Source organism: Hyla sarda, chromosome 3 (genome assembly GCF_029499605.1).
Source record: "Hyla sarda isolate aHylSar1 chromosome 3, aHylSar1.hap1, whole genome shotgun sequence".
Taxonomy (NCBI): Eukaryota; Metazoa; Chordata; class Amphibia; order Anura; family Hylidae; genus Hyla; species Hyla sarda.
Genome location: NC_079191.1, coordinates 444,208,711 through 444,232,527, shown reverse-complemented (window position 1 = coordinate 444,232,527; position 23,817 = coordinate 444,208,711). Strand labels below are relative to the sequence as shown.

The window sequence follows — 23,817 nt, the reverse complement described above, 5'->3', positions numbered from 1 at the left end:
GTTAGCCACTCCTTTACTCTGTTAATACTGTAACTCTAAACTGTCTGGTTCTGCTGAACCACTTGGTCTGCCTGCTCCACTGCTCCCCCAGACCCTCCTGCTACTCTACCCTGGTTGTTCTTCCAGACCCGGTGGGTTCGGCCGCCCCTCCAGCCTGGGTTCCCTCCCTCTCCCAGTCTATGTCCGACTTGGCTCAGGTCTCCCGTTATGTGGGACTGCCTTGAAGAGGCCCTCCCTACACCGGCCCTCCGGAGGGTCCCGCTCTCCCCCTATTCTGACGCTCTCGCAGCATCATAGGGGTGTGTCATCTGACTCATCCTCCGAGTCTTCTGGCAGGCACGGGTGCTCCCCTCGCAGGCATCGCCCCGTTACTCCGACCTGTAGCAAGCGTCGCTCCTCTAGAGAATGCTGCCAGGGTCGCCGCTCTGGCTCTCCAGACCCGCGTACCAGGTCCGTCTCTCTCTCTTCCAGGGCCGCCTCACACGTTCCCATTCACCTAGAGAACTTGTGAAAGAAGTTCTGATTCGGCCTCCGACTCAGAGGACCGCACCAATGTGCCTAATGTGGTGTACTCATTGGTTGCAGCCATAAGAGACACCTTCCAGCTAAAGGACCCAGGAACTTCGGACGTGGTCCAGAAGTTTCCTTTCATCGTTTCCGACCTCTTCCAGGGCTGCCTCACCTCTTTCCTATTCACCTGGAGAACTTGTGGATGAGGTTTCTGATTCGGCCTCCAACTCAGAGGACTGCACGGATGTGCCTGATGTGGTGTACTCAGTGGTTGCGGCCATAAGAGACGCCTTCCATCTAAAGGACCCAGGAACTTCGGACGTGGCTCCAGAAGACTCCTTTCTTTGTGCCCGACCGGCACTCAAGACTTTCAGCTCTCAAGCTGAATTTTACGCCCTGTGGTTATCCGCCTGAAGTCACCCTGACAATAAGTATCAGGAAATAAAGAAGGTTCAAGCGCGGTATTCCTTCGCCAAGGACCTCATTACTCGGTGGACCTCCTCTCCAACTGTGGATCCGCCAATCTCCCGCCTCTCTAAGGCACCTTCCCGGCCGTTGGCTGATGCGGCTGCCTTCAAGAATCCAGCGGACATGAAGGTGGATATTTTGGCAATCTCTGCCCTTGAGGCAGCAGGTTCTTCCTGCTTTTGCTTCTGCCTGGGTGTCAAAAGCCCTTTTAGTATGGTCTTCCAACTACGCCAGGGTAGTCTTCAAGATCCCTCCGGAGGATTTATTTAATCTAGCTCTCCGATGCTCTGCAGCCGGAGATTTTTCTGTGTTCTGCTTCCATGTGCAGCCACTGTGCTGCCTTTACTACAAGCTACCTGGTAGCCACCGTCCCTTCATGTGGCTTTAAGCCTGGAATGCGGACGCCACCTTCAGGAAGGGAGGCGACGGGCGGAAAAAGAGTTCTTTATTACCTCTGGTAAGACTCACAGAACCTTTTTCCGTCGTAAGTTCTCCTTCCGGTTCTGCGGACCTTTGGTACCAACAAAGGGCACCAACAAAGGGTCCAGCCAGGCGCCTTCATGGGAAGAGGGCTTCTCTTTCAGATCCCATTCCTCCCGGAGGTCAGCTATCTGTTCCAGCCGTTTGGCAGCCTCATCAGGCACCCGTAGGCCTTCCTCGGCCTGAAGGGTCGCCCCCACCCGCCGACCTCTCTCGGGTGGTTGGTCGCCTCTCACCCTCCGGGATGCCTGGACATGCAGCTTCAGGGGAATATTTTTCGAGGTTTATTCCAATCTCTCTGTGGTCTCCAAGAAAGGCGTTTCTGTTCGCCCAGTCTTGGTTCATGAGTATCTCAGCCAGCATCTTGCGTTCCCATCCCGAATGGAGTCTCTCCGTTCGGTGCTGGCGTCCATGGTTCATGGGGAGTTTTCGTTCCTCGGTGGACATCAAGGATGCCTGCCTCCACTTCTCATTGTTTCCTGGTCATCAGCATTACCTCCGCTCTGCAGTTCCGGACGGTCATTTTCTATTGTGGCTATCCATTTCGGTCTGGCCACTTCTCCGCGGACCTTTACCAAAGTCCTAGTGCCTGTGATAGCCTTTTTACGGACAACAGTTGTTTCCGTGATTCCTTATTTGGACTACCTCCTGATCTGAGCTCCAGCCAGGACCCAGATCCTGGAGAGTTATAGTCTCACCCTCCAGACCTTGTCTCACTTCAGTTGGATGGTCATTTGGGACAAGCCCAACCGCTCTCCTGGGGCTCCAGTTTGATGCAGCCTCTGCCCGCTTCCGACTCTATTCAAGAGTCTGATGCCTTCGGCTCTCTGCTCCAGTTTCCATTCGCTTTTGCATGGATGTCCTGGGTCGATTGGCGGCGGCCGTGGAGGCTGTGCCATTTGCCCAGTTTCATCACCGACCTCTTCAACTGGTGATTTTCTTCCGGTGTGACAGGTCTCCATTGTCTCTCAGCCGCAAGATCGTTCTCTCTCGTCAGTCTTGTTGGTCCCTTCTATGGTGGCTTCGTTTTCCCCTCTCATTTTTTTCGGAGGTGTTCCTTCCTGTCCATCCCTGCCAGTCTGTCAAGCTGGGGTGGTGTTTTCAGGGACCGCCCGGTCTGGGGTCTTGGCCCCCCGAGAAGATTTTTCCCCTTCAACATTTTGAGGCCTAGGGCAATTCTTTCTTTGCTTGCTTCTTGGGACTTTCCCTCCTGGGCGGAACTCAGGTTTCCGGCCATCTCAGTTATCTTCAGTCTGGCCATCCCTGGGATGTGATCTTCTCGGCCGGTCCTCAGACGTCCAAGGCCACTGGTGCCTACAACCCCTGGGGCGCTCCAGCCGTGGACCTCTGCTTGTCCCGCCACGGTCGAGCCTTGCCCTACCTTGTCTATTTGGTGGTCGGGCCTTGCCCTACCTTATCTGTTTCCTCCCTTTCTTCTCTTTTCGGGGTCTTGAGGAAACTCTCAGTGGGACGTTTCCGCCATTCTAGTTGCCCAGCCTGGGCCTGGTGGGCGTGGTACGTCGTCATGGTCAGGCTCCTGAACGACTTAACGTTGCGCCTTCCCTATCGTCCAGACCTCCTATCTCAGGTCTCCTGTGCCACCCCTATTACCGTCTCTGCTTTGACGGCGTGGTGGTCGAGACCGCGGTTTTGAGGGCCGCGATTTCTCTTCCCAAGTCATTTGCACTATGCTCAAGGCTTGTAAGTCCTCCTCAGCAAAAATTTACCACCGTACCTGGCGGTCTTATTTTAGTTGGTGTGAAGCTCAGATCTTGTGTCCTGTTACCTTTTCGGTTTCCCGTCTTCTCTCTTTCTTGCAGTCGGGATTAGAACTGAGGTTGTCTCTCAGTTCCCTTAAGGGTCAGGTTTCGGCCCTTTCTAGCATCCTGTGGCATCTAATTCTCATGTCGAGACCTTCCTTCAAGGAGTGCCGCATGCTGCCCCTCCTTATCACTCACACCTTGTCACCTTCTCCCCCTTGAGACTTGAATCTGGTTCTGAGGGTACTCCAAGGTGAACCTTTTGAACCCCTTGGGGAGGTGTCCCTGCGCCTCCTTTCTTGGAAAGTGGCGTTTTCTTGTTGTTACCTCCTCCATTCGGAGAGTGTCTGAATTGGCAGCTCTCTCCTGCCGTTCTCCATTTCTGGTGCTTCACAGGACAAGGTTGTCTTCCGGCCAGATTCTTCCTTTTTGCCTAAGGTTGTTTCGGACTTTCATCTCAATGAGGACATTGTTCTGCCGTCCTTTTGTCCCGCTCCTCATTCTAGGGAGCATTTACTCCACAAACTGGATCTGGTTTGGGCTTTTAGGTATTACCTCTCTATCTCTTCTTCGTTTCGTCAGTGCGTTTCCTTTTTCGTCCTTACGGAAGGTCATCGTAAGGGACAACCTGCTTCCAAGGCTACCACTTCTCGGTGGATCCGGTCTGCCATTTTGGAAGCCTATCGCTGTAGGGGGAAGATTCCTCCCTTCGGGGTTGTGGCTCATTCTACTCGTTTCTGTTGGGGCATCGTGGGCTCTCCAGAACAAAGCCTCGGCCTCGCAGATTTGCAAGGCGGCTACTTGGTCGTCTTTGCACACTTTCTCGAGGTTCTACCGGGTTCATACCTTCGCATCGGCTGATGCTAGTCTGGGCCGCAAACTGCTGCAGGTGGCAGTGGAACAGCCGTCTGCCTGACTGATTATCTGCCCACCCAAGGGACAGCTTTGGTACGTCCCACAGTCTGTGTCCCCCAATGGAGCCGATAGAGAAAAGGAAATTTTTTAACACCTACCGTAAAATCTCCTTCTTGAAGGATCTATTGGGGGACACAGCTCCCACCCTTTTGGGTTTCTCTTTGGTTCTTTGTCCGAGGGTGTGTTCAGTTATATCTTTTCTTCTGGTTCTTGGACAGTTCGTGTTTTTTCCTTGACCTGTCGGTTCTCTCCTATTGCTCTGGTACTAAAACTGATTACCTCAGGGCCTGGAGACGGGTATATCCTGCTGGGAGGAGCCGACTTCTTTGTTGCCATAGTGTCATACCTCCTAGAGACAGCAGCATACACCCATGGTCTGTGTCCCCCAATGGATCCTCCGAGAAAGAGATTTTACGGTAAGTGTTAAAGAATCTCCTTTTATATACATATTTGGTATCGCCGCGTGCGTAAATATCTGAACTATTAAAATAAAATGTTAATGATACCGCACGGTGAACGGCGTGAACATAAAAATAAAAAAAATCCAAAATACCGTATTTATCGGCGTATAACACACACTTTTAAAACTTTTATTTAAGGCAAAAAGTCTGCCTGCGGGTTATGCGCCGATAAGTCTTCTGGTCACTGATTTAAAGCAGCCGAAGCAGCGTCTGCTTGTTAAGTATTAACAGCACGGCTGCGGCCACTTTAAATCAGTGACCAGCGGCGTCTCCTCCTCGCACTGTCACTTGTTTTCTCCCGCACAATCCACAGGTACTGGTGTGGTGGATAGTGTGGGAGATGCTGATTAAAATGAGCCCTACCTTGTCCGGATCTGTGCTACCTTTTAATCAGTGTCTCCCGCACAATCCACCAGTACCTGTGGATCGTGCGGGAGACAAGTGACAGTTTTACTTTTCATTTTCCCTCCCTCCCTCCCCCCTCCATCATCATTCCCCCTTTCCCTTCTTTTTATAGATTTGTTTATTTTCCTTACCTTTCTGCGCTTTGGCAGGTCAGGTCAGGTGGGGGTCTTGCGGGGTCAGTGAAGCAGATGAGTTACGTCCTCTGCCGGCTTCTCTGTGCGGCATCATTTCATTTCCTGTAGTCGCCGCCGAAAGGTGACATCCGTGATACAGCACAGAGAAGCCGGGAGAAGACGTAACTCATCTGCTTCACTGACCGCAGCCCCCAAGACAGCCAAAGCGCAGACAAGTAAGGAAAGGGGAAGAGTGGTCTTCAACCTGCGGACCTCCAGATGTTGCAAAACTACAACTCCCAGCATGCCTGGACAGCAGTTGGCTGTCCGGGCATGCTGGGAGTTGTAGTTTTGCAACATCTGGAGGCCCACAGGTTGAAGACCACTGGATGCCATAGGAGGAACATGATGGGGGGGATGATGAAACAGGGGGAAACGATGAGGGGGGGGGGGAATGATGGGGGGATGAGACGGGGAAATGATGAGGGGGGATGAGACAGGGGGAAATGATGAGGGGGGGAATGATGAGGGACATGATGAGACAGGGTGGGGGGATGATGAGGGGGAATGATGGGGGACATGATGAGACAGGGTGGGGGGATGATGAGGGGGAATGATGAGACAGGGTGGGGGGATGATGAGGGGGAATGATGGGGGACATGATGAGACAGGATGGGGGGATGATGAGGGGGAATGATGAGACAGGGTGGGGGGATGATGAGGGGGAATGATGGGGGGACATGATGAGACAGGGTGGGGGGATGATGAGGGGGAATGATGGGGGGACATGATGAGACAGGGTGGGGGGATGATGAGGGGGAATGATAGGGGACATGATGAGACAGGGTGGGGGGGATGATGAGGGGAAATGATGGGGGGACATGATGAGACAGGGTGGGGGGATGATGAGGGGGAATGATGGGGGACATGATGAGACGGGTGGGGGGGTGATGAGGGGGGAATGATGGGGGACATGATGAGACAGGGTGGGGGATGATGAGGGGGAATAATGGGGGACATGATGAGACAGAGTGGGGGGATGATGAGGGGGAATGATGAGACAGGGTTGGGGGGGATGATGAGGGGGGAATGATGGGGGGACATGAGACAGGGTGGGGGATGATGAGACAGGGGGAAATGATGGTGGGGGGGAGGCACTAAATGCTTAATGTCTGTATGGCTAGTGGTGGTCTATGACAGGGGGAAATGATGAGACATGGGGGGATGATGAGACATGGGGGGGTGGCGATGAGAGGGGTAAATGTGGCACAGGGACTGATAAAAGGGAAGGAATGATATGGCACTGGAGGGGACGGGACCAAACTGAGGTGCAGAAGAAAACGAAGTTGGGGGGATGATGTGGCATTTAGTCCAAGTCATTTATTTTACATTTTATTTTTTTTACTTAAATTTCCCTGTTAAAAATGGTGGTGCGTGTTATACGCCAGTGCGTGTTATATGCCGATAAATACGGTGGATGCTTTTTTTATAACATTTTATTCCCCAAAAATTTTATAAAAAATGGATTAAAAGTTCTATATAAGCAAATATGGTATCAATAAAAAGTACAGATTACGGCGCAAAAAAATTGCCCTCATACCGCCGCTTATACGGAAAAATTAAAAAGTTATAGTTCTTCAAAATAGGGGGATTTTAAACGTACTAATTTGGGTAAAAAGTTTGCGATTTTTTTTTAAGCGCAACAGTAATAGAAAAGTATGTTATCATGGGTATCATTTTAATTATATTGACCCAAAGAATAAAGAACACATGTCATTTTTACCATAAATTGTGCGGCGTGAAAACAAAACCTTCCAAAATTAGCAAAATTGCGGATTTCTTTTTAATTTCACCACACAAATAGTATTTTTTTTGTTGCGCCATACATCTTATGGTAAAGTGAGTGATGGCATTACAACGGACAACTGGTCGCGCAAAAAACAAGCCCTCATACTAGTCTGTGGATGAAAATATAAAAGAGTTATGATTTTCTGAAGGCGAGGAGGAAAAAACGAAAACATAAACATTTAATTGTCTGCGTCCTTAAGGCCCAAATGGGCTGCGTCCTTAAGGGGTTAAAGGGCTACTCCCGTGGAAAACTTGTTTTTATTTATTTTTTTTTTTAAATCAACTGGTGCCAGAAAGTTAAACAGATTTGTAAATTACTTCTATTGAAACATCTTAATCCTTCCAGTGCTTTTTAGGGACTGTATACTACAGAGGAAATGATTTTCTTATTGGATTTCTCCGTCACGACCACAGTGCTCTCTGCTGTCCATTTTAGGAACACTCCAGAGCAGCATATGTTTGCTATGGGGATTTTCTCCTGCTCTGGACAGTTCTTAAAATAGACAGCAGAAGTCAGTAAAGAGCACTGTGGTCGTGACAGAAGAGAAATCCAAAAAGAAAAGCATTTCCTCTGTAGTATACAGCCCCTAAAAAATTACAGGAAAGATTAAGATTTTTTAATAGAAGTAATTTACGAATCTGTTTAACCAGTTGATTTAAAAAAAAAAAAAATTCCACGGGAGTACGCCTTTAACCTGTTGGGGACGGAGGGCGTACCTATATGCTCTCTGCCCACTCCCTTTCTATAACACGGTGGCTAATAGCGCGTGGCACTGATCGCGGTGCCGTGCGCTATTAACCCATTAGACGCGGCGTTCAAAGTTGAACTCTGCATCTAAAGTAAGATTAAGACATTGCCGGTTAGCTCAGGGAGCTGTTCTGGATCGCCGCGGTGAAATCGCGGCATCCCGAACAGCTTACAGGACAGCAGGAGGGCCCCTACCTTCCTCCTCGCTGTTCGATCGCCGAATGACTGCTCAGTGCCTGAGATCCAGGCATGAGCAGTCAAGCGGCAGAATCATTGATCAATGGTTTCCTATGAGACACCATTGATCAATGTAAGAGATCAGTGTGTGCAGTGTTATAGCCCCCTATGGGAGCTATAACACTGCAAAAAAAAAGTGAATAAAGATCATTTAACCCCTTCCCTAATAAAAGTTTGAGTCACCCCCTTTTCCCATTAAAAAAAAAAAAAACTGTGAAAATAAAAATAAATATATGTGGTATCGCTGCATGTTAAAATGTCCGAATGATAAAAATATATCACTAATTAAACCGCACCGTCAACAGCGTACACGCAAAAAAAAAGCCCAAAATAGCGTATTTTTTTTGTCACTTTTTATATCATGAAAAAATGAATAAAAAGTGATCAAAAATTGTACTGCTAAAAACTTTAGATAACGGTGCAAAAAATGAGCCCTCACACCACCCCATAAGCAGAAAAAAAAAAAAGTTATAGGGGTCCGAAGATGACAATTTAAAACGTATACATTTTCCTGCATGTAGTTATGATTTTTTCCAGAAGTCCGACAAAATCAAACCTGTATAAGTAGGGGATCATTTTAATCAAACCTATATAAGTAGGGTATCATTTTAATCGTATGGACCTACAGAATAAAGATAAGGTGTCATTTTTACACTGCATAGAAACGGAAGCCCCCAAAATAAAGAAAAATTGAATTTTTTCTTACATTTTGGCGCACAATGTTTTTTTTTCTTTTACGTTTCGCCGTAGATTTTTGGGTAAAATAACTGATGTCATTACAAAGTAGAATTGGTGGTGCAAAAAATAAGCCATCATATGGATTTTAAGTGCAAAATTGAAAGAGTTATGATTTTTAAAAGGTAAGGAGGAAAAATCGAAAGTGCAAAAATGGGAAAACCCTCCGTCCCCAAGGGGTTAAGGCCCCTTGCTTGGCATGCAATGTGGTGCTCAGCTTAGAATGCAAACAAGCCAAAAATCAACAGCAAAGAACAGGAAAGCGGCAGCTCACCGGTATGATGCAAAACAGACTTTGTTATTCTGTAAAACGTGATGCAGGTACAAACATGTTGTCAGAATCCGGGTACTGAGAGGATACTGGTGGTGGATCCTCTGTGTCAGTGGGGTGATGATGTGGGCCGTACCAGGGGAACGGAGTCTAAGGGGTTACTGGTATTCACCAGAGCCCGCCGCAAAGCGGGATGGACTTGCTGCGGCAGGTAACCCCCAGGTCGTTCCACCCGATAGCGACTCAACCCCGACTGACTGCTGAGATAGGCGCGGTACAAGGGATTAGGCAAGAGCAAGGTCGGACGTAGCAGAAGGTCAGGGCAGGCAGCAAGAATCGTAGTCAGGGGCAACGGCAGGAGGTCTGGAACACTGGCTAGGAACACACAAGGAACGCTTTCACTGGCACAATGGCAACAAGATCCGGCAATACAGGGAAGGGGAAGTGAGGTAATATAGACCATTGCACAGGTGAAATTACTAATTTGGGCCAGGCGCCAATCAGCGGCGCACTGGCCCTTTAAATCGCAGAGAGACGGCGCGCGCGCGCCCTAGGGAGCGGGGCCGCGCGCGCCGGGACTGGACAGATGGAGAACGGGTCTGGTAAGCAGGCTGGGATGCGAACCGCGAGCGGGCGCGTCCCCCATCGCGGATCGCACCCCTGCTAGAGACACTATCGCAGCGCTCCTGGTCAGCGGGTCTGACCGGGGCTCTGCGAGCAGGTAAACGCTGTGAGCGCTCCGGGGAGGAGCGGGAACCCGGAGCGCTCGGCGTAACGCATGTCTGATAGTTGGGAAGGGATAGATGCTTCAGAGCTTCATGCAGCTGACAACAGGTAACGCCGTTTCACACAACACGTGTGCTTCTACAGACTTGCCCACTTCCTGAACATCGGCACTGAAGTACTCGCCCCCAGTGACGTGTGCAGGACAGGTGAGTTACAATTAAAACTCAGACATGAATAAGATAGTGACAAAATTAAAATCAGAAAAAAACGCTAAAATCAACCTTGTTATTGAGTCCTAGCATATCTTGGGCTCTCGTTTTCAGAATAAGGTAGGCTTCTTGCTGTAACAACTTTCTATGTCTGTTATTTCTGTTGTCACTAAAAACGCATTACAATCCTAGAAAACGTAAACCTGTGGTATCACTATTGTGCCGTACTCACAAGGTTAAGGAATCTAGGTGAACCCTTACCAGATTTCACAAACCAAATGTGTTTTCGAAATCTGGTAAAGAGGGGTCTAATTGTGCTGCCTATATAAAAAAAAAAATCCATAGCTAAACAAAAGGACCTAAATCATAAATTTGGATCTACAACATATAAAATCCTTAATTTTAAAGTCTTCCCTCCTAAATGAATACTTTTACAAGGATAGAAACTGGAACACCAATTGCAATTGCCGCACTTATGATTATCGCTGGATCTGCATCCAGACAACCAATTCTCTGATGTGGCACTCTTAAATCTATTCCAGATCAATTCATCTTTCAAACTTTTACTTTTCCTAAAGTTAATTAGAGGTCTCTTCAGCCGAACGGGACCTATAGTGGGTTCTTTCTCAATGAGAGGTAATTATTTAGAATTGCCTTCTTAATGGTGTTTGCTACAGGGCTAAATTTGAAGGACAAACAAAAGTACTTTCTTGGGGGCGCTTCTGTTCCTTCTCTAAAAGGGGGCATGAAAGGGTACCTTCTCTGTTGGTTTTCTGCCTGTTCTTAAACAACAGATCAGAACGATTCTGGTCCCTTGTCTTAACCAGGACCTGAAAAAGGACATCCTCAGGAACCTATCATCACTGTTAATACGCCTTAATTACAAAAATTGACTATTAGGAATAGCTCTTTTAGTGTGTTGAGGATTGTAGCTTTCATGGTGTAGCAGTGTATTAGACGCTGTTGGCTTCCTAAAACCCTTTGTAATAAGGTGTCCATCCTTTATACAGACTTATACATCTAAAAAGTTCAGAGTGTGACTATCAATCTTGTGGGTAAATTGCATGTTAAAGTCATTGGGGGTGTTCAGGTATGTGACGAAATACTCAAATTCCTGGACCGTACTGGTCCAGAGGATGAAGATATTGTTCACATACCTGAAAAGACACTGTAAATGCCTCAACTAGGGATTGGGGGAAGAAAAGACAAACCGCTGCTCAAAGGTGGGCAGGCATAGGTTGGCAAAAGTGCACGCCACTGGCGTGCCCATCGCCGTCCCATTCACCTGGGCATACAAGGTATCATCAAAGACAAAGGCATTATGGTTTAACACAAAGTGGGGGCATCACTAATAAAGTCTTTGAAATCCCTATCCTTGTCCGTTTTTAAAAGGAGATCTTAATACACTTTTTACCTTTTGCCTGGAGGATTCTGGTATAGAGAGGATTTAATTAGCTGTTTGGACACAATCAATGTCAGGAGGGAAAATGCAGATGCAGTGTAATGAAAAAGATCCAAAGTTATGAGTATGAACTTACAAAATGGGAAGTGTGCAAAGGAAAAACTGAACTCCGCACCCGGTTATTGAGGACTTTTTTTGATTTGTTTTGAGGACTTTGTTAAAAAGACTGAAAAGAGAGTATCTATTCTTCAATCCTCAATAAAAGAAACAAAACGAGATAATTTCATCCATGATAAAAATGATTACGACACCGAGTATATCTTTCTAAAGAAAAAAAATGGCAAAATGCAAAAGAAATGTGAACAACAACAAAAAATCCTGGAACCCTAATAAGAAAATCTCTGATTACTGGACCACCGACTTGGACTCTATTTTATCTGATGGCCCAGTGCCTACTACAATTCCTTCTGCAAAAAACTTACCATCTGTCAATCAGAGTTATAGTGCTACAGGAGCAAGACTAAAAGGCGCTACTGTGGTCCCTTTAGGGGGAAGAAAAGAATCAGACGAGGGATAAAGAGGAGCAAAAGCACTGGACAAAAGAAAGAGAGTCTCCTGGCAACATCCCACTTAATCCAGAATGTTGGGACAGTTCACTTGGTTGATGCCCCTCCAGTCAATAATTTGACAGGACTTGAGCTAAATTATACAGTTCTTTCTTTGATGGCAAAAGGCCTGAATTACTGCTTGCCTGAACGGTTCAATCTCACAGCTTTTGAGATCAAACTGTTCAAGGCGATCTGTAAAATGAATTTAAAAAATGTTTTTTTGAATAAAGAGTTTATGAGAGATCAAAAAATATGTGCGGTTCCAGCTGTTGTGGGTCCTCTGGGATTATTAGCGTTATTGAGGACACGTCAAAAGAAGAGATCGGCTGCCTTTCAGCCCTGGGGGATTTGATGAAGGAACAATTCGTTTTTTATAGTCAAGATATAGATATAGAGATTGCTGATTTTGTGGGTGGCGTTAAATCCAGATTCAATCCCCCCATCGCTGCAGGGAGCAGTCTTGATCTGTTTCATTACAGGGTTATTGTCACGATGCCGGCTGGCAGGTAGTGGATCCTCTGTGCCAGAGAGGGATTGGCGTGGACCGTGCTAGTGGATCGGTTCTAAGTCACTACTGGTTTTCACCAGAGCCCGCCGCAAAGCGGGATGGTCTTGCTGCGGCGGTAGTGACCAGGTCGTATCCACTAGCAACGGCTCAACCTCTCTGACTGCTGAAGATAGGCGCGGTACAAGGGAGTAGACAGAAGCAAGGTCGGACGTAGCAGAAGGTCAGGGCAGGCAGCAAGGATCGTAGTCGGGGGCAACGGCAGGAGGTCTGGAACACAGGCTAGGAACACACAAGGAACGCTTTCACTGGCACAATGGCAACAAGATCCGGCGAGGGAGTGAAGGGGAAGTGAGGTATAAATAGGGAGTGCACAGGTGAACACACTAATTGGAACCACTGCGCCAATCAGCGGCGCAGTGGCCCTTTAAATCGCAGAGACCCGGCGCGCGCGCGCCCTAGGGAGCGGGGCCGCGCGCGCCGGGACAGGACAGACGGAGAGCGAGTCAGGTACGGGAGCCGGGATGCGCATCGCGAGCGGGCGCTACCCGCATCGCGAATCGCATCCCGGCTGGAGACGGTATCGCAGCGCACCGGGTCAGTGGAGCTGCCCGGAGCGCTGCGGTAGCGAGAGAGAAGCGAGCGCTCCGGGGAGGAGCGGGGACCCGGAGCGCTCGGCGTAACAGTTATGGAGGAGGTACGAGCTCTTATTTACCCAACAGATGCTCCTAACTTGTCTAAGGCTGAAAATGATGCCCTTCAGTGGTTAAAATCACAAAAGGGCATCATAGTGAAAAAAGCAGACAAGGGTGGCAATGCCGTCCTGATGACAGAAGAGTATTACAAAAGGGAGGTTTTGTGCCAATTAGGTGATCAATCTACATATCTTAAGTTACATGAAAATCCCACTTCCAAATTTAAGTCCAGTTTGCAATCCCTTCTTACTTAGAAGGTATGTCAAGAGGGGCACTATTTCTAAACATACCGCAGAGAGACTTCCAGATTTCCGCGATGGTATTTTTTACCCAAAATCCATAAGACCTTAGAGTCCCCTCCCAATGAATTTAACATGCGATTTACCCACAAGATTGATATTCACACTCTCATAAAGCTACCATCCTCAACACACTAAAAGGGCTATTCCTTATAGCCAATTTTTAAGATTGAGGCGTATTACCAGTGATGGTGGCATCTTCATGGAGAAGCCTCTTGAACTTGTTGAACGCCTTAAACTAAGAGGTTATCCTGAGGATCTCCTTTTTCAGGCCCTGGTCAAGATGAGGGATCAGAATCGTTCTGATCTGTTGTTAAAGAAAAGGCAGAAAACCAACAGAGAAGGTACCCTTTCATGCCCCCTTTTAGAGAAGGAACAGGAGCGCCCCCAAGATAGATAAGGATGATGAGTGCTTTTGTTTCTCCTTCAAATTTAGCCCTGTAGCAAACACCATTAAGTAGGCAATTCTAAATAATTGACTTCTCATTGAGAAAGAACCCAGTATAGGTCCCGTTCGGCTGAAGAGACCTATAATTACCTTTAGGAAAAGTAAAAGTTTGAAAGATGAATTGATCTGGAGTAGATTTAAGAGTGCCACATCAGAGAATTGGTTGTCTGGGGGCAGACCTTGTGGGAATCATAAGTGCGGCAATTGCAATTGGTGTTCCAGTTTCTATCCTTGTAAAAGTATTAATTTTAGTTTAGTTTTAGTTTTTTTTATGTTGTAGATCTAAATTTATCGTTTATGTCATTTTGTGTAGAAGTGAATTTTTTTTATATAGGCAGCACAATTAGACCCCTCTTTACCAGATTCAGAAAGCACATTTGGTCTGTGAAATCTGGTAAGGGTTCACCTAGATTCCTTAACCATGTGAGAATACGGCACAATAGTGATACCTCAGGTTTACGCTTTCTAGGATTGGAATGCGTTACTAGTGACAACAGAAAAGACAGACATAGAAAGTTGTTACAGCGAGAAGCCTACCTTATTCTGAAAACGAGAGCCCAAGATATGCTAGGAGTCAATGACGAGGTTCATTTTAGCATTTTCTCTGATTTTAATTTTGTCATGTCTTTTTCATGTCTGAGTTTTAATTGTTAACTGCATCTATCCCTTCCTGATTATCAGACATGTTTGTACCTGCATCATGTTCTAAAGAATAAAGAAGTCTGTTTTGCATCATACCGGTGAGCTGCCGCTTTCCTGTTCTTTGCTGCTGATCTGCTTAAAGATGGACACCAGATTCAAAATGGAGACTCATGTCTCTCTGGTCCATATTGACCTGAACAAATGCCATTAACTTTCAATGTTATTTTCAGCTGAGCATTATAAGAGTCTAATACAGTGTTTCCTTACCGGGGTGCCTTCAGCTGTTGTAAAACTACATCCCCCAAACACTGTCCGGGCATGCTGGAAGTTGCAACAGCTGGAGGTACCTTCTTGGGTATTGTTTACAATTCTAAAGCCATGTTCACACGTGCAGAATTTCCGTTTGGAATTCCGCCGGAGATTCTGCTGTGCTGTGCACACGCAGAAAGAATAAACCTGTTAATTCTTTCTGTGGAGTTCACAGTCTTTCTGCTGGCGTCCACAGTCTCTGGAATGTCCGCATGGAGATTTTCCGTGTGGACATTCTGGAAGTGTTTTTACAGTGTCTCCCATTCATGAAAGAGAGGGTCGGATAAGCCAGTCTTTTGTTTCTCTGCTGTATTTTTCCATATATTAGATGTTGGATATATACATTACACTGTAAATTTTACAGGTCGGCATCTTAGGCCTTCAGATTTTATGGACACATGATTCAGAAGAAGCTTTGTGCACCATAAAGGAACATAGGAAAGTCATGCAAAGCACAAGCCAGAAATTTAATGAAATCCTGTTTAAATTGATAGGTCAGACAGTCTGTGACCTTAAAATATATGAAAGAATCAAGTATGAAACTCTAATCACAATTCACATAAACCAGAGGGACGTCTTTGATGACTTGGTAAAGTATTGTTCTGAATGTATGGTTTGGGATGAGTATTATCCCCATTTGTGTGTGTTCAGTCAATATTTTTATGAATGTTCTTTATATTATTTTTTTCATCCCATAGAGAAGCCTATGGAAATGCATTGCAGTCAACATGGGCGACACATATTAGTGCAGTCATAGTGCCGATCCCCTACAGCAACCCCTGCGCGACACGGAATGTCCACCTTGGATTTCTCTGAGTAGATACACCGTAGTTTGCATCGGCCCAGAGCATGTAACTAAATTCTATGGAGGAGATTTATCAAAACCTGTTTGAAGGAAAAGTAAAGCACTTGCCCATAGCATAAAGAATAATCTGATTAGTTACTATGGGCAACTGGTCAACTTTTCCTCTTGAATAGGTTTTGATAAATCTCCCCCTATGTATTTAGACTTTACAATTCTTCCCCACAAAAAAACATATCGGTCAGGGTAGAAATTGTAGTTGTCACACAGACACTCAAATACAGTCATATTGCACACTAAATTGATTATTGATATTTATGTAACTACATTTTCACTGTACCTAGTTCAAGGAGACTATTACCAAATGTTATCCAACCAAGAGTATTATACAGGAATTTAAAGGGATAGTCCCATCTTAATAATCAGGTTTTTTATTGTAGGGCATGTCAATTATACACTTTTCTAAATATATATATAATTTTCACACGTGCCTTTTTTTTATGTTATAGCTGCTTTTCTCTGCCTCTTGTTTATTTCTAATTGTCTAGGCTACAGGCCACCTTTCCTTACTCTACAACAGTGGACAGGCTGCTGCTGATGTCAAACACTTTTCACAAAGCAGGAGAGGGACATTACTGGTCAGAAACCTTATTTTTATGTAAAAATAATCACTGATGCTTTACACACAGGCTCTGCTGCTTGTGTGCACGCTGTATTGTTTCTGTGAGTCATGCAAAGTGCTAGTAGCCAAACACAGCCCTCCCTTCTGAAAACAGGAAAAAAAGGAGGATCGGCTTTGTGCAGATCTGCTGATCAGTTTATTGTCTATAGAAGTGCCACGGATTGCTGAGTACAGCACTTGTGTCTCCTGCAAATGTACACTTAACAGGTTTAAATGTCTATTGTGTCTAAACCCCTTTCACCCCCCTGCTGTTTTGTTTGTGATCTACTTGGGCTCATTGCCATGGCCAATACGGTTTAGCCTTAGCAGAGTAGAGTAATACATAGCCAGGACTCTGCTGGGAATGGAGATGAGTCCATTCATGGCAGTTTATCCCCTTGCGTGCCGATGTCAATTGTGATCTAGGCATGTAAGGGTTATGACAGAGGGAAGGCAGTTCCGTTGTTACCATCAGCATGCAGTGATTGCTGCATGCCTATTGTTGCCATGACATCTAGGGACATGACAAAGAACCCATAATGGTTATAGCTGTAATGTGTGTAAACCTATGCCAGAGGCGCAACCTAATACTGTCATTGTATAATTGTCAGTGAAAAACTGACAAGTAATAACAATGCATTGGTTTATTGAATATACCAAAGACTTATATATCAGTGATGAAAAATTGAAAAAAGAAAAAAAAAAATTATAAAATATATAATTATTAAAATAAAAATGAGCACAAACATATATGGTGTCACTGTGATCTCAAAGAACCAAGCAATAATCACATTACTGATGTCACATTAATGATGATCCCCGAAACCATTGAGGAATAAATATTTTTTACTCCACTGAGCACAACAACAAGATATTTAGAAAGCATCTGCAAGATCTCTCGCAGCCAAAGATTTCAAAGCAGACAGTGGTGCTTCAAGATGTTTTAAGGAAAAATAATGAAACAGGTCAGCTCAGAGCTAGCTCACCAGTGATATATAGGTTCAGAGAAGTCTGGCCAGAAGTGGTCTTCATGGAAGAATTGCAGCCAAAAAGCTATACATGCAATGTGGAAACAAGGCCAAGCAACTGAACTTTGCACGTAAACATAGGAACTTTGGCACAGAAAAATGGCAACAGGTTCTCTGGGCTGAACAGTCACAATGTGGAATATTTTGCTGTAACAGAAGGCAGATTGGTCTCCAAAGGGCTGGAAAGTAGTACAATAATTAGAGTGTGGCCCTGAGCTTGCCCACTCCCTCTGTCCCTGCCTACTTGCGTACCCACCCTAGGCAGCGGGTCCACAACCACGAAGCCGGTCCTTTCCTATATAAGTGATGGGAGTCAAATTGTCAAAACAATAAATTACAAAAAACTGACAAAAGGTTGGGAACAGCTGGAGACACTCAAAACTAACAGAAAACAAACCTATGCACACACACAAATACGTAGTCCAAGAGCCGAGTCTAAGCCAGGAGATGATGAATTACAGTAACAGAGTCTCAAAGAGTAGTCAAAAGCCGAGCAAAGAGTCACAGAACCAGAACAAACAATATAGTACAGAAAATGCTAGGTCAGTTACTAGAACTATCACAGGCAGGGAATGAATGGCAAAGGCCTCCTTAAATAAACCTGTACATCTAGCAGGAGGACTCTGATAGACTGCAACTGAAACACACCCAGAAGCACAGAGGCAAGTCCCAGCAACAAGGAAACAAAAGCTCTCAGGGCAGATTAACCCTTAGGGTTCTTACAGAAACTTATTCATCACCCATTACCATCATGGAGGCATTGAATTGGTTCCAAATGTATTCTGCAGCTAGACAACCACCACAAACAAATTTTGACAGGGAACTTGATAAATATAGAGGCCAGCAGGTTCACCAATCATGCTTGAGTAAATGGCTAATGCATTACATGTAAGGTCCAATAATGGAGCCTGCCAATAGTCCTGAGACGGCATACAGTGCTTGTTCTTATTTTACTAATGTATATCTGTGTTATTAGAACTGTATGTAGTTACTCTCTGGGCTCTTTTATCATTATATTAGGTGAATATGCACGTCCAATCGGCAAATGACTTTGAGTGGCTGAAACACAGTCGGGTCTACTTTAAGGAATGGCTGGACAAAGTCATTGTATCCATCACAGATGTTGACTTTGTGTATCAGAATGAGTTTCTGGGCTGCACTGAGCGCCTTGTAATCACACAACTAACTGATCGGTATGTGTATTGTCATGGACACAACTACAGAAATTACCCATCCTTCTTCCCAGAATTCCCAGAGAAGCATGAATGGCCTATAAGTCCCCACACATCTTTATGACACTCTCCTCAAAGGGAACCTTTACCCATTTGGTCTCATGACTATAGACCTCTCTGCAGCCAGTGCCCTGCTCTGTTATGATGAGGGACAATAACCTTGAAATAGCTGTCTGCAGATGGGTAACATTTCCTCCTGGAGAGTTGTCCCCAGTCAGTGTGAATATCTTCTGATGTCAAACAATCCATCTGTTTACAGATGTTATATTTCGCTGGCTCAGGCTATAGGGATGAACATGGGAGGAGCTCCAGCTGGTCCGGCCGCCACTGGGAAAACAGAAACTGTGAAGGACATGGGAAAAGCTTTAGGGAAATACGTGATCGTGTTCAACTGTTCTGATCAGATGGACTTCAGGGGACTAGGAAGAATCTTCAAAGGTAACAGAAATGAATCTGACTTTTTATGTATATGGATGGTTGTAAAACACATATGATGTAGGTTTAAGTCTCAGTACACACCTGCATTTTTAAGAGGCAATTTACATTTTTTATTGTTTACTATGTATTTGGTAACTGTTTTTTCTTTTTTTGTTTATTTTTTATTAAAATTTTTTATTAAAAGTTAAAAAATGCATTTTATTCTTTTTGAATAGCACTCAAAACAGTTTCTTTCAGTTTTCCAGTCCACTCCTTTTTTCCTCATTATAACTTACCTATGATTGCCTAATATTTCTTAAAAAATTATCCTCAGCTCTATTTTAAGTGTGGTTGTGTTTTTCCCTTCTGTTTGTAGGTCTCGCTCAGTCGGGGTCCTGGGGCTGCTTGGATGAATTGAACTGTATTGAGCTCCCGGTGCTGTCAGTGGCCGCACAACACATTTATATTGTCCTTTCTGCACAAAAAGGAAGGAGAGAACAGTTTCACTTCAGCGATGGAGACATTGTTTACCTAAATCCTGAATTTGGAATCTTTTTGACAGTGGTAATTTACTTTTCTCATTGTAAGCATACACAGGATAATTTTGCTGAATATGTAGCCATTTATTACTTAGCTGAAATTAATTTTTACTAGAATCCCAGGTATGCTGGCCGTCAGGACCTCCCTGAGAACCTGAAGATACAATTTAGGACTGTATCTATGATGGTACCTGACAGAAAGGTTTGTGAATCTCGAAGATAAATCTTAATGCACCTATCACTCGATCCTGACACTAAGAACAGGTGTTCTGTAGCCATCAAACCGATTCCAAGCAGATTCATTCCAGGGTATTGTTACGCCGAGCGCTCTGGGTCCCCGCTCCTCCCCGGAGCGCTCACAGCTTTCTCCTGTTCGCAACGCCCCGGTCAGACCCGCTGACCGGGTGCGCTGCAATAATGTCCCTAGCCGGGATGCGATTCGCGATGCGGGATGCGCCCGCTCGCGGTGTGCATCCCGACCCGCTTACCAGACTCGCTCCCCGTCTGTGCTGTCCCGGCGCGCGCGGCCCCGCTCCCTAGGGCGCGCGCGCGGCGGTTCTTTGCGATTTAAAGGGCCTGTGCGCCACTGATTGGCGCATGGTTTTTAATTAGTGTGTTCACCTGTGCACTTCCCTATATTACCTCACTTCCCCTGCACTTCCTTGCCGGATCTTGTTGCCAGTGTTCCTTGTGTGTCCCTAGCCAGTGTTCCAGACCTCTTGCCGTTGCCCCTGACTACGATCCTTGCTGCCTGCCCTGACCTTCTGCTACGTCCGACCTTGCTCTTGTCTACTCCCTTGTACCGCGCTTATCTCAGCAGTCAGAGAGGTTGAGCCGTTGCCGGTGGATACGACCTGGTTGCTATCGCCGCTGCAAGACCATCCCGCTTTGCGGCGGGCTCTGGTGAAAACCAGTAGCAACTTAGAACCGGTCCACCGACACGGTCCACGCCAATCCCTCTCTGACACAGAGGATCCACCTCCAGCCTGCCCAATCCTGACAGTAGATCCGGCCATGGATTCCGCTGACGTCCCGCTGCCAGTTGTCGCTGATCTTACCACGGTGGTCACCCAACAGTCGCAACAGATAGCGCAACAAGGCCACCAGCTGTCTCAACTGCCTGTGATGCTACAGCAGCTTCTACCACAGCTTCAGCAACCATCTCCTCCGCCTGCTCCTGCACCTCCTCCGCAGCGAGTGGCCGCATCCAGCCTCTGTTTATCATTGCCGGACAAGTTTGATGGGGACTCTAAACTTTGCCGTGGTTTTTTCTCGCAATGTTCCCTGCATTTGGAGATGATGTCGGACCAATTTCCAACTGAAAGGTCAAAGGTGGCTTTCGTGGTCAGTCTTCTGTCTGGGAAAGCCCTGTCATGAGCCACACCGCTCTGGGACCGCAATGATCCTGTCACTGCCTCTGTACACTCTTTCTTCGCAGAGATTCGAAGTGTCTTCGAGGAACCAGCCCGAGCCTCTTATGCCGAGACTGCCATGCTGAACCTGGTACAGGGTAATTCTTCAGTAGGCGAGTACGCCATCCAATTCCGTACTCTCCCCTCCGAATTGTCCTGGAATAACGAGGCCCTCTGCGCGACCTTCAAAAAAGGCCTATCCAGTATCATCAAAGATGTGCTGGCCGCACGAGAAATCCCTGCTAACCTGCATGAACTTATTCATCTGGCCACCCGCATTGACATGCGTTTTTCCGAAAGACGTCAGGAGCTCCGCCAGGATATGGACTTTGTTCGCACGAGGCGGTTTCTCTCCCCGGCTCCTCTCTTCTCTGGTCCGCTGCAATCTGTTCCTGTGCCTTCCGCCATGGAGGCTATGCAAGTAGACCGGTCTCGCCTGACACCTCAAGAGAGGACACGCCGCCGCAATGAGAACCTTTGCCTGTACTGTGCCAGTACCGAACACTTCGTGAAGGATTGTCCTATCCGACCTCCAGGTCAGGAAAGACGCACTCCGACTCTGCACAAAGGAGAGACAGCTCTAGGTGTGAACTCTGCTTCTCCACGTCTTACTGTGCCTGTGCAGATTTCTTCCTCTAACCTCTCCTTCTCAGCTGTGGCCTTCTTGGATTCCGGATCTGCAGGAAATTTTATTTTGACCTCTTTCGTTAACAGGTTCAACATCCCAGTGACCAGTCTCGCCAGACCCCTCTACATCGCCTCTGTTAATGGTGAAAGATTGGACTGTACTGTGCGTTACCGCACAGAACCCCTCTTAATGTGCATTGGACCCCATCACGAAAAGATTGAATTTCTGGTACTTTCTAACTGCACCTCTGAAATTATTCTTGGACTACCTTGGCTGCAACGCCATTCCCCTACCCTTGATTGGACCACCGGGGAAATCAAGAACTGGGGTACTTCTTGCCACAAAAAATGCCTTATGTCTGCTCCCAGTCCTGCCAGTCAAAACCATATGGCTCCTCCGATACCAGGTCTCCCCGAGGCCTATCTGGACTATGCTGATGTTTTTTTGCAAAAAACAAGCAGAGACTTTGCCTCCTCACAGGCCTTATGACTGTTCTATTCTACTCCACCCCGGGGCAGAATCTATCCTCTGTCTGCTCCGGAAACACAAGCCGTGACGGAGTACATCCAAGAAAATTTAAAAAGGGGATTTATCCGCAAGTCTTCCTCCCCTGCCGGAGCAGGGTTCTTCTTTGTCTCCAAAAAAAACGGTTCCTTACGACCATGCATTGATTACCGCGGTCTTAATAAAATCACTATAAAAAAACGCTATCCCCTGCCTCTTATCTCGGAACTCTTTGACCGCCTACGTGGCGCCAACATCTTTACCAAATTGGATTTTAGAGGTGCATATAATCTCATCCGCATCAGGGAAGGGGACGAGTGGAAGACAACGTTTAACACCAGAGATGGACACTTTGAATATCTGGTTATGCCCTTTGGGCTTTGCAAAGGACTTTGTAAATGAAATTTTTCGTGATTTATTATATACCTGTGTTGTGGTCTACCTGGACGATATTTTGATTTTTTCTTCTAACCTAGAAGAACACCGCCGGCATGTCCGCATGTTTCTTCAGAGACTCGGGGACAATCATTTATATGCCAAGATGGAGAAATGTCTCTTTGAATGCCAATCTCTTCCCTTCCTAGGATATTTAGTCTCTGGCCAGGGACTCCAAATGGACCCGGACAAACTGTCAGCCGTTAGATTGGCCACGCCCCTCCGGAATCCGAGCTATCCAACGTTTCTTGGGGTTTGCCAATTATTACGGACAATTTATTCCACATTTTACCACCATTGTGGCCCCAATTATTGCCCTAACCAAGAAAAACGCCAACCCTAAGTCCTAGCCTCCTCAAGCGGAAGAGTTCAACCGTCTCAAAACTGCCTTTTCTTCTGCTCCCGTACTCTCCAGACCTGATCCATCTAAACCCTTCTCACTGGAGGTAGACGCCTCCTCGGTGGGAGCTGGAGCTGTACTCCTACAGAAAAATTCTTCCGGACATGGTGTTACATAAAACTGGCCCTCGAGGAATGGAGGCACCTGCTGGAGGGGTCCAAATACCCAGTTATTATATACACTGATCACAAGAATCTCTCTTATCTTCAGTCTGCCCAACGGCTGAACCCTCGCCAGGCTAGGTGGTCGTTGTTATTTGCCCGTTTTAACTTTGAGATTCATTTTCGCCCCGCTGACAAGAACATTAGGGCTGACGCCCTCTCTCGTTTCTCGGATGCCTCTGAAATGGAAGCCTCCCTGCAACACATTATTCCTCCTGACTGTCTGATCTCTGCTTCCCCAGCTTCCATCAGACAAACTCCTCCTGGAAAGACCTTCGTCCCTCCACGCCAGCGCCTCAGGATTCTCAGGTGGGGACACTCCTCACACCTCGCTGGCCATGCTGGCGTCAAAAAATCCGTCCAGCTCATCTCTCGTTTTTATTGGTGGCCTACCCTGGAAGCAGATGTTGCTGATTTTGTTCGGGCTTGTACAGTCTGTGCCCGGGACAAGACTCCTCGCCAGAAGCCTGCCGGTCTCCTTCATCCTCTGCCTGTTCCTGAGCTACCATGGTCTCAGATTGCTATGGACTTTATTACAGACTTACCTTTATCCCATGGCAACACAGTTATTTGGGTGGTCGTTGATCGTTTCTCCAAGATGGCACATTTTATTCCTCTTCCAGGTCTTCCTTCTGCGCCACAGTTGGCGAAACAATTTTTTTGTGCACATTTTTCGCCTTCACGGGCTTCCCATGCATATCGTCTCGGATAGAGGCGTTCAAGTTGTGTCGAAATTCTGGAGGGCCCTCTGTAATCAGCTTAAAATCAAATTAAACTTCTCGTCTTCCTATCATCCCAAATCCA

At 46.5% G+C, this 23,817-nt stretch overlaps 1 protein-coding gene across 10 annotated transcripts in view; it reads left to right on the top strand.

Moving 5' to 3' along the window:
• DNAH8 (dynein axonemal heavy chain 8) overlaps positions 1 to 23,817 on the top strand; it is a 582,992-nt gene that overhangs the window by 307,379 nt on the left and 251,796 nt on the right. For 9 of the 10 annotated variants that reach the window (XM_056568656.1, XM_056568659.1, XM_056568657.1 and 6 more), the window contains 5 exons: positions 15,159 to 15,383; positions 18,306 to 18,478; positions 18,777 to 18,955; positions 19,311 to 19,498; positions 19,589 to 19,675. In XM_056568656.1, the coding sequence (XP_056424631.1) occupies positions 15,159 to 15,383; positions 18,306 to 18,478; positions 18,777 to 18,955; positions 19,311 to 19,498; positions 19,589 to 19,675 (852 nt within the window). The remainder of the gene's footprint in view (positions 1 to 15,158; positions 15,384 to 18,305; positions 18,479 to 18,776; positions 18,956 to 19,310; positions 19,499 to 19,588; positions 19,676 to 23,817) is intronic. The other variant, XM_056568661.1, reaches the window with a different exon arrangement.